A 13,651-nucleotide genomic window follows, 5' to 3' on the forward strand; every position below is an offset into this window, starting at 1 on the left:
ATATTTTTAGGGCCCTGACCACGTCTAGTAACTTGGAGTCCTCCAAGTCCCTAGTAGCCGCAGGCACCACAAGAGGTTGTTTCAGGTGAAAACGCTGACACCCCTTTATGAAGAAACTGGAGACGAGTCCCAGTTCTGTCCTGTTCAAATGGAAAATTTTAATATGGGCTTTTGTAAGACAAAGCCGCCCATTCTGACAATCGCCTGGCCGAGGCCAGGGCTAACAACATGGTCACTTCCCATGTGAGATATTTGTCAACAGCATGGTCACTTTCCATGTGAGATATTTCAAATCCACAGATTTGAGCGGTTCAAACCAATATGATTTTAAGAAATCCCAACACTATGTTGAGATCTCACGGTGCCCCTAGGGGCACAAAAAAGCTGTATATGCAATACATCCTTTACAATCTGGACTTCAGGAACTGAAGTCAATTCTTTCTGGAAGAAAATCTACAGGGCCGAAATTTAAATGTTAATGAACCCCAATTTGTGGTCCAAAACACTCCTGTTTTCAGGAAGTGTAGAAATCGACCTAGTTGAATTTTCGTCGTGGAGCCTTCCTGGCCTCACCCACGCAACATATTTTCACCACATGTGGTGATGACGTTGTGCGGTCACCTCCTTCCTGGCTTTGACCAGGGTAGGTATGACCTCTTATGGAATGCCTTTTCCCCTCAGGATCCGGCATTCAACCGCCCTGCCGTCAAACGCAGCCGCGGTAAGTCTTGGAATAGACATGGTACTTGCTGAATCAAGTCCCTTCTTAGCTCCCCAGGCCCTTAGTCCTCTGTGAGCATTTCTTGAAGTTCCGGGTACCAAGTCCCTCTTGGCCAATCCGGAGCCACTAGTATAGTTCATACTCCTCTATGTCTTATAATTCTCAATACCCTGGTTATGAGAAACAGAGGAGGGAACACATACACAGACTGGTACACCCACGGTGTTACCAGAACATCCACAGCTATCGCCTGAAGGTCTCATGACCTGGCGGAATACCTGTCCCGTTTTTTGTTCGGGCGGGACGCCATCATGTCCACCTTTGGTCTTTGCCAACGGTCCACAATCATGTTGAAAAACTTCCCTATGAAGTTTCCACTCTCCCGGGTGGAGGTCATGCCTGCTGAGGAAGTCTGCTTCCCAGTCGTCCACTCCCGGAAAGAACACTGCTGACAGTGCTATCACATGATTTTCCGCCTAGCGAAAAATCCTTGCAGTTTTCACTGCCCTCCTGCTTCTTGTGCCGCCCTTCTGTTTACGTGGGCGACTGCCGTGATGTTATCCCACTGGATCAATACCGGCTGACCTTGAAGCAGAGGTCTAGCTAAGTTTAGAGCATTATAAAATTGCTCTAAGCTTATTTATGCGGAGAGAATTCTCCAGACTTAATCACACTTCCCTGGAAATTTTTTCCCTGTGTGACTGTTCCCCAGCCTCTCAGGCTGGCCTCCGTGGTCACCGGCATCCAATCCTGAATGCCGAATCTGCGGCCCTCTAGAAGATGAGCACTCTGTAATCACCACAGGAGAGACACCCTTTTCCTTGGATATAGGGTTATCCGCTGATGCATCTGAGGATGCGATCCGGACCATTTGTCCAGCAGATCCCACTGAAGAGTTCTTGCGGGAAATCTGCCGAATGGAATTGCTTCGTAATAAGCCACCATTTTTACCAGGACTCTTGTGCAATGATGCACTGACACTTTTCCTGGTTTTAGGAGGATCCCGATTAGCTCGGATAACTCCCTGGTTTTCTCCACTGGGAGAAACACGTTTTTCTGGACTGTGTCCAGAATCTTCCCTAGGAACAGTAGACGTGTCGTCGGAAAAAGCTGCGATTTTGGAATATTTAGAATCCACTCGTGCTGTCGTAGAACTACTTAAGATAGTGCTACTCCGACCTCCAACTGTTCTCTGGACCTTGCCCTTATCAGGAAAGCGTCCATGTTTCTTTTAAGAAAAATCATCATTCCGGCCATTACCTTGGTAAAGACCCGGGGCGCCGTGGACAATCCAAACGGCAGCGTCTGAACTGATAGTGACAGTTCTGTACCAGGAACCTGAAGTACCCTTGGTGAGAAGGGCAAATTTGGACCTGTAGGTAAACGTCCCTGATATCCAGTGACATCATATCGTCCCCTTCTTCCTGGTTCGCTATCACTGCTCCGAGTGACTCCATCTTGATTTGAACGCTTGTATGTAAGTGTTCAAATATTTCAGATCTCACCGAGCCGGTTGGCTTCAGTACCACAATATAGTGTGGAATACTACCCCCTTCCTTGTTGTAAGAAGGGTACTTTGATTATCACCTGCTGGGATTACAGCCTGTGAATTGTGTGAGGGGGAGACGTCTCGAATTTCCAATGTACACCTGGGATATTACATGTAGGATCCCGGAGTTCCCTTGCGAGTGTTGCTGAAACTCTTGAGATGACCCCCTACCGCACCTGAGTCCGCTTGTACGGCCCCAGCGTTATGCTGCGGACTTGGCAGAAGCCGTGAGGAGCTTCTGTTCCTGGGAATGAGCTGCTTGCTGCAGTCTTCTTCCCTTTCCTCTCCCCCTGGGCAGATATGACTGGCCTTCGCCCGCCTGCCCGTATGGGGACGAAAGGACTGAGACTGAAAAGACTGTGTCCTTTTCTGCCAATATGTGACTCGGGGTAACAAAAGGTGGATTTTTCAGCTGTTGCCATGGCCACCAGGTCCAATGGACCGCCCCTTTATACGGCAATACTTCCATATGCCGTCTGGAATCTGCCTCACCTGACCACTGTCGTGTCTTCGTCTGGCAGATATGTACATCACATTTACTCTTGATGCCAGAATGCAAATATGCCTCTGCGCATCACACATATATAGAAATGCATCCTTAAAATGCTCTATAGACAATAAAATCCTGTCCCTGTCAAGGGTATCAAAATTTACAGTCAGGAAATCCAACCAAGCCCCCTCAGCGCTGCACATCCAGGCTGAGGCGATTGCTGGTCGTAGTATAACACCAGTATGTGTGTATATACTGTTATGATATTTTCCAGCTTCCTATCAGCTGGCTCCTTGAGGGCGGCCGTATCTGGAAACGGTAACGCCATGTTTTTTATAAGCGTGTGAGCGCCTTGTCCACCCTAAGGTGTGTTTTCCAACTCGCCCTTACTACTGGCGGGAAAAAGGGTATACCGCCCATAACTTTCTGTCGGAGGAACCCCACGTATCATCACACACTTCATTTAATTTATCTGATTCAGGCAAAACTACAAGTAGTTTATTCCCACCCTACAAAATACCCTTATTTGTGGTACTTGTGGTATCAGAAATACGTAACACCTCCTTCATTGCCCTTAACATGTAACTTGTGGCCCTAAAGGAAAAATACGTTTGTTTCTTCATCGTCGACACTGGGGTCAGTGTCCGTGTCAGTGTCTGTCGACCGACTGAGGTAAATGGGCGTTTTTACAAGCCCCTGACGGTGTCTGAGACGCCTGGACCGATACTAATTTGTCCGCCGGCTGTCTCATGTCGTCAACCGGCTTGCAGCGTGTTGACATTATCACGTAATTCCATAAGTAAGCCATCCATTCTGGTGTCGACTCCCTAGAGAGTGACATCACCATTACAGGCAATTTTCTCCGTCTCCTCACCAACATTTTCCTCATACATGTCGACACACACGTACCGACCTACAGCACACACATACAGGGAATGCTCTGATAGAGGACAGGACCCACTAGCCCTTTGGGGAGACAGAGGGAGAGTTTGCCAGCACACACCAAAAGCGCCATAATGTATATAACAACCCTAGAAGGTGTTGTTTCTATATATGGGCTCTTAATATATAATTATATCGCCAATTTATGCCCCCCTTCTCTTTAACCCTGTTCTGTAGTGCAGGGGAGAGTGGGAGCCTTCCTCACCAGCGGAGCTGGTCAGGAAAATGGCGCTGAGTGCTGAGGAGAATAAGCTCCGCCCCTTTCACGGCGGGCTTTTCTCCCGGTTATTAGGAAAACTGGCCTGGGTTAAATACATACATATAGCCTTAATGGCTATATGTGATGTATTTATTTGCCTCTAAGGTAATCTATATTGCTGCCCAGGGCGCCCCCAGCAGCGCCCTGCACCCTCCGTGACCGAGATCAGTGAGCCGTGTAGCAACAATGGCGCACAGCTGCAGTGCTGTGCGCTACCTTCATGAAGACTGAGGAGTCTTCTGCCGCCTGTTTCCGGACCTCCGTTCTGCCGTTCTTCAGCGTCTGTAAGGGGGATCGGCGGCGCGGCTCCGGGACGAACCCCAGGCTGACCTGTGTTCCGACTCCCTCTGGAGCTCAGTGTCCAGTAGCCTAAAACTTCAATCCTCCTGCACGCAGGTGAGTTGCAAGTCTCTCCCCTAAGTCCCTCGTTGCAGTGATCCTGTCGCCAGCAGGAATCACTGATTAGAAACCTAAAAAAAAACTTTTCTAAACAGCTCTTTAAGAGAGCCACCTAGATTGCACCCTCTCGGACGGGCACAAAAACCTAACTGAGGCTTGGAGGAGGGTCATAGGGGGAGGAGCCAGTACACACCATGTGACCTAAAAGCTTTTTTAGATGTGCCCTGTCTCCTGCGGAGCCCGCTATTCCCCATGGTCCTGACGGAGTCCCCAGCATCCACTAGGACGTTAGAGAAAATATGTTAACTACCTACATGCCTTCTCCAGTGCCAAACCTCTATACCCAGAGTAAGCAGTGTCGTGGGACAGAATGTAAGGAAAAGGATGTTGTCATTATGGAAATACTACTTGTATATGTGTAAGCACTGTCCAAAGATCTACATGTTCACTTACCCAATGTGCAGAGAAATAAACACCAACATAAGAGCCTTCCAAAGTACTACTTTCCTGGGACTGGCCATTGCTCCTGAGCAAAGGTCCAGCAATAACTTCACAGAAAGGCTTTGGACCCCAAGGAAACTCCAGACCTAAAAAAATGAAAGCATAAATTATTAGGACTATATGTACTCTGTCAATCAAGTTGCCATTTTTATTTGGGAAAAAAAAGAGCAATGTTCTTTATGGTGTAGAGCGACAAGTCTGCAGGATGTGACGCAACAGGGGAAATCAATTGTTTTTTGCGTGCTCGTTCCATGTCGTGCCCAACACAGGCCGAGTTTAGCTGTGTAAAGCAGCTAAACCTGTCTAAAGTCTTGGTTAGTGTGCCCAAACAGCAGTTTGGATGCCCAAAAGAGGACTTTGATGATTTCTGCCTGCCACATCAAGAGACTGCAAGCAGAATCATGCTATCGTGCCCGTCAGCAGCAACAATTGAAAAGCTGCTGTCAGGTGCGAGTAACAGTTGAATTGCCCCATGTGAATATTATCTTTAGAATTGCATTCATTTAGGCATATTATAACTTCTCTGCAACAGAGTACTCATGGAACTCCCACTGTATTTTACAAAGAATTACTATTAGTGCATCAGAGTGCTTCAGACAATACAGATGTAGAGTAAAGTAAAGCAAAGCAAACACAGTAGCAGAAACTGCGTGAGAGTGCATTTGCTTAATTCAGGGGTGGGGAACCTGTGGCCCTCCAGCTCGTGTTAAACTACACATACCATCATGCCTTGCTACAGTTTTGTTATTTGGCCATGCTAAAACTGTTGCAGGGCATGCTGGGATGTGTAGTTCAACAACAGCTAGAGGACCGAAGGTTCCACATCCCTGGCTTAATTTTTTGGACCATACATAAATTGCTGGAAAATGGCGCAAAGTCATTTTCTCTGAGATTCTGAGTTATTGCACGTTCTCTGTACACTGCATATGCAGTATCTTCCAGGCTGAGGCACAGGGGCCTCTGCCAGGCTTAAAAAACCCTAACATTTACATTTTACTTTTACCAAGGAAATATTGACAGATGGATTCACAGGACTAGATTACATTATTTTAAGACTGATGTTAAGGACAACATAATAAGCAAATTATTATATATATAAAATAAATAATATCTGCATAGACACTGATGTCACCAATATACTGTTTGTTAGGAACATTTGGGTATTCTAACGAAAAATGCTGTAAAAATATTACAGATACAGTAAGATAAGCCACCTCAGACTTTTGTATGGAACTGCCCTACCTACAACCGTGTGCTTTTGCATGGTCATAGATAGGACCGGTCTGGCAATCTGACAGTTCTGGCAAATGTCAGAAGGGCCGATGGCCAGATAAGCCGCCAAGGGGTGCCTGAGTGGCAGCTGTATGATATGGTGTAGAGCCGCCAGCTAATTACAGCTGGCATACCGGCAGGCAGCGGCGGTTCCTTATTGGCTTCCGGTCCATGAGCTCCCATTAGCTGGCCAATTGTGCTAAATTCAAAATTCCACCGGCTCGGTCTTTTCATGGCTGCCTGCTAGCACTGATTATAGCTGGGGGACAAGCACCAAATACACATATGCTGATGGCACACAGGGAGAGGTGAGAGGCTGTTGGAGGGACACAGGGAGGTGAGATGCTGCGGGGGAGGAGGGATAAATGCAGCATAACGTGTAAGGGGCACTATTATTGTGTGGCATAGTGCGTTATAAGGAGCATTACTACTGTGTGGCATAATGTGAAAATGTCACTACTACAGCATGGAATAATGTGTAAGGGCCACTACTACTGCAAGGCACAATGTCTAAGGGGCACTACTACTGCGTGGCATAATGTGTAAGGGGCACTACTACTGCATGGCATAATGTGTATAAGGGGTAGTAGTACTGTGTAGCGTAACATGAATGGGCTCTACTGTGTGCATACAGTGCATGGGCTCTACTGTGTGGCATACAGTGCATGGGCTCTACTGTGTGGCATACAGTGCATGGGCTCTACTGTGTGGTGTAATGTGAATAAGGGGTCTACTGTGTGATGTAACATGAAAAAGGAGCACTACTGTGTGACTTAAAGTGAATAAGAGGCACTACTGTGAGATGTAAAGTGAATAAGGAGCACTACTGTGTGGCATAGTTTGAACTGGGGGTACTTCTGTAACGTGTTGTCCGTTTCAATTATGGAATGGGACACTAATGCCCTTTATGTACATAGGGCACCAGAATTTACAGTTATGGCTCTGCTTTGGTGTGAGCAGATGTGTTCTCCTCTGTGTTCAGCACACCTGCCCTAAGATATTCCTACAGTGAACAGTATCTAATCCTCTACAATTGATAGGCTAGGGCCAATTGGGAAAATGTGTTCCCTTTTCTTGGTGTGTCATCTAAACCAATGAAGTGCCAGCTTTACCTAACAGGACCAACCTAATATCTGATTATGGCACACGTTTGAATCTCCTGCAGGGTGATCTCTGTTGTTTGTATTTTAATACAGAGAATGATGTATACTTGCATGTTGTTCTAATATTAATTTTATTTGTAAGTGCATAAGTAGTAAGAGGAGTCAGGAATACTATGGGGAAGAGTCTATATGCCAGGGGCCAGATGCTGACATGAGGTGGGCCTCTGCTTTAAATGCCTATTTTTAGTCCCAGTCCAGCCCTGGTCATAGAACTAATTAGTAACTTCTAATATCCATCTAATGTACAGTAGGAAAATGGATCTTCAAGGTAATTTCTACTTTCCCAGTATAGCTTTAATGACATAATCGTACAAGTCATAACATGATTGATCAGTAAACCGCTATTATGAGAAAATTAATTACAGTAAATTATAATATGTGTATTGCATGGTGCTGACCTTCTGGATCATCTCTTATTAGCAAGAGGCCATTCCTACACACAATCTTCCCCGTAGATGCCTCAATAAAGATCAGTGAGGGAATGTTGGAAATTCTGTACTTGTTCCACAGTTTCAACTGGAAAAAAATAGAAATGACATGTAATTCTGTATTCATGTAAACTACATAATAATATTATTGTGGCAACTCATCCAAAACATGTAAAACCTCAGTGTCAGTCAAAACAATGGGGAAGATTCTGAGTTTGGAACAAAGAAATAAAAGTAACCTTGTGCCCGAAACAAACCATGCTGTAACGCAGGAGGCACAAATACATTTATGTAGTGTTTTGTATGCAGGGTAAATGCCTGTAGCTCACAAATGCTGGCTAGCTTTAGTTTTGCACTGAAATGATATTTAAGTTTGGACACGTCTCTCAAATATAAATAATATAAATCTCTGCACACAGGGGCGTGTTAAGAGAGGAGGAGGCCCGTGTGCAGTCTTCTGCATCAGGGGCCCCCTCCTCTCTGACCGAGGCACAAGGTTTTAATACTTACCTCTCCGGAGTCCCCCGGCAGTGCCATCCTTCTCCGCAGCGGCAATAGAGTCTGAGCATAGACTCTATTGCACATGCGCAGACCCCCGGGAACAGGGCGCGGAGGCCATTTTTACAAATATTTTCCTAATGCGCACGCACAAAACTCCAGAAAATTGGCAGCCGTGACACATTTCCAGAGTTTTCAGTAGGCGCAATAGAGTTTGTTCCCCCTAGTGTTCAAACTCTATTGCGCTGCCGAAAAGGGATGGCTCTGACGGGGGACTCCAGAGAGGTAAGTATTAAACAAATGGGTGCAGTCTGGACTCCGGGGCCCGCGTGCTCCGCATACACTACACCTATTATAGATACGTCAATCTCTGCACATGTTACACACATGCACTTGCAGTGCGGCAAAGTGTTACCAAGGCACAAGGGGAAGATGTATGAAGCAGTGAAAAGAGTGGAGAGGTTGCCCATGGCATCCAATTAGCTTTGAAGTAAATAATAGAAACCAGCGCTGGCTGTGATGAATTACATAAATTGGGATAATCCAAAGAATTAGTATAGCCCAATATGCCAGAATTGGTTACCAAGGTCCTGGTGGTGGATAGGGCTCAACGCGTTTCGCTGGTGGTATCCAGCTTCCTCAGGAGCATATGATATGGCATATTGGGCTATACTAATTCTTTGGATATTACTATTTAGCTGGATTTTGAATTGCATCCATGGAGATGGCTATGAACCTGCAATTTAATTACCCCACTTGCATTTAAAGGACTCATTGCTAAATTACCTTTTATGGGGATCATCCATCTTTAACAAGCAGAATCCTGGTATGAAAATTGTGATATAAGAACCTGCTACCAACCGATCATCTATATCTCTATAGAGCACAACGCCCAATTGTGCAAATACCAGCCTGCTAAAATCCATCTTGAGTGGTATTTTTTACATAAATCTTTTTTACTATTATATATATATATACACACACACACACACACACACACACACACACACACACACACACACACTATTTTATTAATGAATATGTTTTTACAATAAATGTGTTTATTTCAAACAAGCCGTTTAAAGATATAACTAATTTATATAATTCATTACAGACAGCGCTGGTTTCTATTGTTTAATCTTTATTTCTTTTTGGGGTTCTGACCATCCCCTTACCAGCTGCTGCTGACAGCGCACTTGTTAATATTCTTTTTAGCTTTGAAGTAACATTTATGAAGTGAATTCTATAAATGCATATGTAACTGCTGATTGGCTGCCATGGGAAACTTCTGCACTGGCTCACTTCTCCACACTTTTCACTGCTTCATACATCTACCCCAAAAAAGGTTTTTGCTCTTTTTTGCTTTTCTCCCAACTCAGATTCAGTTCCTACAGTATATGTCCAAACTGCTTTGTCAGACACTTCATGTTACATACTATATAATATTCTGTCGAGTATGTCTGTTTCACGAAGGCCTGGACACATACGGTAAAAACATTTTACTCCTCAATGGAAAAATGTTAACTAACTTTTAGCTAAGCATGTCTAGGTATGGAAGATCCATTTTAAAGAGCAGACAGAAATGCAGGTTCCGGAAGATATGTCTTCAGATTATTCTCTTAGCAAGTACTGATTCTTTGGTATATTTTTTCTCCTACCCAAATTAATTGTACATAATATAATGTACAATAGTACAAAACATAAAAATACATAATCCATTTTTATTTGCAACGCAAAATACACCCTTCTGAGACATTTTGATTTACAATTTTGCTTCTATGGTAGGGAGGATTAAAATGATTTACCCTGCTGCAGCTCCAGTCTACAGTGAGCTATTCAATTGTTTGTGCCACTGGGTGTGAATGCCGCACATTATTTCTGTCCACACCCTCCTGAGGTGGCAAGCATAAATCCACCCAAAGTCAGGCTTTGGGGGCCCAGCAGTTGTCACGGATTTAGCTTTTTTAAGTGTCTAATCCTGGTGCATTTGACCGTGACATGTGTGATAAGTAATGGGCGTACGCAGTTCTCACACGCGGCAATACAAACAATTGAATATCGCCCGTCACTTAAGCTAGTAGCTGCGGGTGTGAGAAAACAATTGAATTTCCCCCTATAAATGTTACTTTGACATTTCTGAATTGGATAAATCCAACTGCACCACAAATCAAACTAAAACAAAAGCCACAATTGCAAGTTTTAACATAACAATACAGCAAAACCAACAAACAGTAGTGTATTTGCAATCAGTCAAACACAAGCAGTATACTGGTTCTGCGGACTGCAGGTCTGCATAAGCACCTACTGTATGTGCACATTCACTATTCAGGGCACACCCACAGGGATTTTATGCAAGTCTCAGTCAACATAAACAAATGTATGCATGCAGGGATTGCACGTACCATTATATAATTTTTTACACACTATAGGCAGTTAGGGACTCGTTTTTGTAAAATGAATGAGTAGTGCAGGCGCACTGTGACCAATAATATCTGGGCGATTGAGTCGTGCCCAATATTGATACTGTAGCACCTCCCCATCCAACTGCAGGCTGTGCAGATCCAGCGCTATCAAGAACCATCCCTAACTACTGGGCTGGCTCATCCGCTTGTCCAGGCTTTCCTATGGCAGGAATCTTATCTGAAGCGGGAGCCCTATTTTATCTCCACACGTGGTAATGAGTCTCCGCTTCACTCCAGTTCCACTGTATAAGCACATCTGACATCTAGGAGCCATGATATCTTAAGTGCTCCCTGGCTGCATTCTTCAGCCTAGTTGTTCAGCCTAGGGTAGTGCTGAACGGTTCAATATATTATCAGCACAACCCTGTGTGTATGGGGATGTGGCACATTATGAACAGTGGTATCATCATCAGGTGAATTGTATCATTAGTGATATAGGAGCCATATGGTAGTATGGTGAGGCATATGGTGGCAATTTGTACATTTGCTATTGATAGCATTCACCTACTTCCCACAAATTCTCCACCCATTTCTTGGACCACAAATCAGGACTTCCCTACCCATATTAGGACAGCTGGGACACAGTGTCTGGCTAAAGGTGCATGCACGCTATGTTATTTGCTCCAGCACTGATCTCACATAATGTTTCCCCTCCCGGCCCGCCGATAAAGTGCATGCACACTGTGCGATATCACACAGTGACGTCATGCCACAGCCGTGCATGCAGCTTTGGATGATCGGCAAAACTGAGCTGCATGCACAGACAACAGGGACCGCGCATCATTTACCATTTGCAGCATACACACTGGACGATATTGTAAACAATATCACTAAGGAGGGTAAAAATTAGGGTGTGTATGCAACTTTAGACCTCATTTGGCGCTAGGACATTAATTGGGGCCCCATATGCCCCTTACATATGCCACTTACATGGCTCTGCACAGTTCAGAGCAGAGCGGCACTGAATAGACGCTGTGTCTATTTCTGGGAGACAGAGGGACTGGGGGCATGGTCAGCAGCTCACAGAATGCTGGCCATGTCCCCACTGTGACTAAAATGGGAGGAATGACCCACGATCGCGGCCTCAGCAAAGCCACGCCTCTCTCAGGTACACGCCCCCTTTCCAGAGAGGCATGGCTTCGCCGTGCAGAATGTCCCCATTTACCTCCTGTGAATGTTGGTAGGTATGATTATATGGATTCAATGGAAGAGTTACATGGATAGTATATGTGAATCTGTATTTGTGGCTATTTGATGTTTACATACTGTAGTTTATGTGAACGTTTTATATGCACTATAGGCTCCGGTAGGCAAAGAAACTGTGCAAAGAGAAGTCATATTACCTGTAGGATTATGGAAGCATTAAATATATTAAGGGAGCCATGGGGGAGGTCTGATGATATGTGGGGGGGGGACAGGTGGACATTTTTTTAACGGCATGTGGGGTGCTCAAAAGCATAATTCAGTATAGGACCTAGAAACACTGAAACAAGTTTTTGTTAAATGATAGGTCTCTGGGACCCACAAACTTTCGGCCTCAGTGCAATCACTGGAATGTGCAATAAAATGCAACAAAGCAGGTACACACAAATATTTGCATTCAATAAAATATGTCTCCAGGTACAATTGTTATGTTGTTATGTAAAGGAACCTAGTCGCAATCATGTACTACACACACTTCAGCTACATGGGCTCAATGTCATGTGGTTCTAGATATTTACCTAATTGCAAGTAGCCAGGGGGATAGAATATTTGTCATGGGTGTAGACAGCATGTTGACATACCAAATGTCAACAACTTTCAACAATATGTCAACATTATGAATGTCAGCACATGAAATTAGCCACAAGATTAGGGTTAGATTGCGCTTAGGGTACAGCTAAAATATGACAAATGTTAACATAGTGAACAGGTTGGCATTTTGTCATCGTCGACACTCTTAACATGACAACAGCCTGAATTTCGACATTCACATGATATGGACATTCTGAATAACATATCATACCCACTTGTCACACTATGGAACTGAAAGTAGATTTTGATTAGTGAGAAATGTTCCATTTACATTTTCCAATGAATCCCTTAAAGTCAGCTCAGGATCTGCTTCCCAAACTGCCACAGGAAAAACACCTTAATAGCCTGCGAACTGCAGGCATCGGTGGCTTCCTCTGCTTTTCACATGCTATTGCATTTACCCCATAGGGTCTGTCCATTCATACAAAACTGCTTTTATATAGAAGATTGGCAAGAGAACATTAGGGCCACAAGCCAGTAACAGTCCTTATTTAGATGATGGACTTTGTGTTATAGTTTAAAACCCAGCATGATGTTTCTCTGGTCTGGAACAGGGAATGGAAATAAGAAACACATGTATAATAGGGCATGGTAAAGTCAATGCCAAGAACTGTCAATGCAACTTTTGCACTATGATCTATTTATATTTCTCTATCGTCCTAGTGGATGCTGGGGTTCCTGAAAGGACCATGGGGAATAGCGGCTCCGCAGGAGACAGGGCACAAAAGTAAAGCTTTCCGATCAGGTGGTGTGCACTGGCTCCTCCCCCTATGACCCTCCTCCAAGCCAGTTAGATTTTTGTGCCCGGCCGAGAAGGGTGCAATCTAGGTGGCTCTCCTAAAGAGCTGCTTAGAGAAAGTTTAGCTTAGGTTTTTTATTTTACAGTGAGTCCTGCTGGCAACAGGATCACTGCAACGAGGGACTTAGGGGAGAAGAAGTGAACTCACCTGCGTGCAGGATGGATTGGCTTCTTGGCTACTGGACATCAGCTCCAGAGGGACGATCACAGGTACAGCCTGGATGGTCACCGGAGCCTCGCCGCCGGCCCCCTTGCAGATGCTGAAACATGAAGAGGTCCAGAATCGGCGGCAGAAGACTCCTCAGTCTTCTAAAGGTAGCGCACAGCACTGCAGCTGTGCGCCATTTTCCTCTCAGCACACTTCACACGGCAGT

General features: G+C 44.8%; 1 protein-coding gene across 1 annotated transcript in view; it reads right to left on the bottom strand.

Annotated features, from left to right (window-relative positions):
* The window catches only part of NXN (nucleoredoxin), a 272,207-nt gene that overhangs the window by 155,853 nt on the left and 102,703 nt on the right, over positions 1-13,651 (bottom strand). The window contains exons 2-3 of the mRNA XM_063953861.1: positions 7,695-7,812; positions 4,814-4,947 (exon numbers count right to left, since the gene is read on the bottom strand). Coding sequence (XP_063809931.1) covers positions 4,814-4,947; positions 7,695-7,812 — 252 coding nt within the window. The remainder of the gene's footprint in view (positions 1-4,813; positions 4,948-7,694; positions 7,813-13,651) is intronic.

Source organism: Pseudophryne corroboree, chromosome 2 (assembly GCF_028390025.1).
Source record: "Pseudophryne corroboree isolate aPseCor3 chromosome 2, aPseCor3.hap2, whole genome shotgun sequence".
Classification (NCBI taxonomy): domain Eukaryota; kingdom Metazoa; phylum Chordata; class Amphibia; order Anura; family Myobatrachidae; genus Pseudophryne; species Pseudophryne corroboree.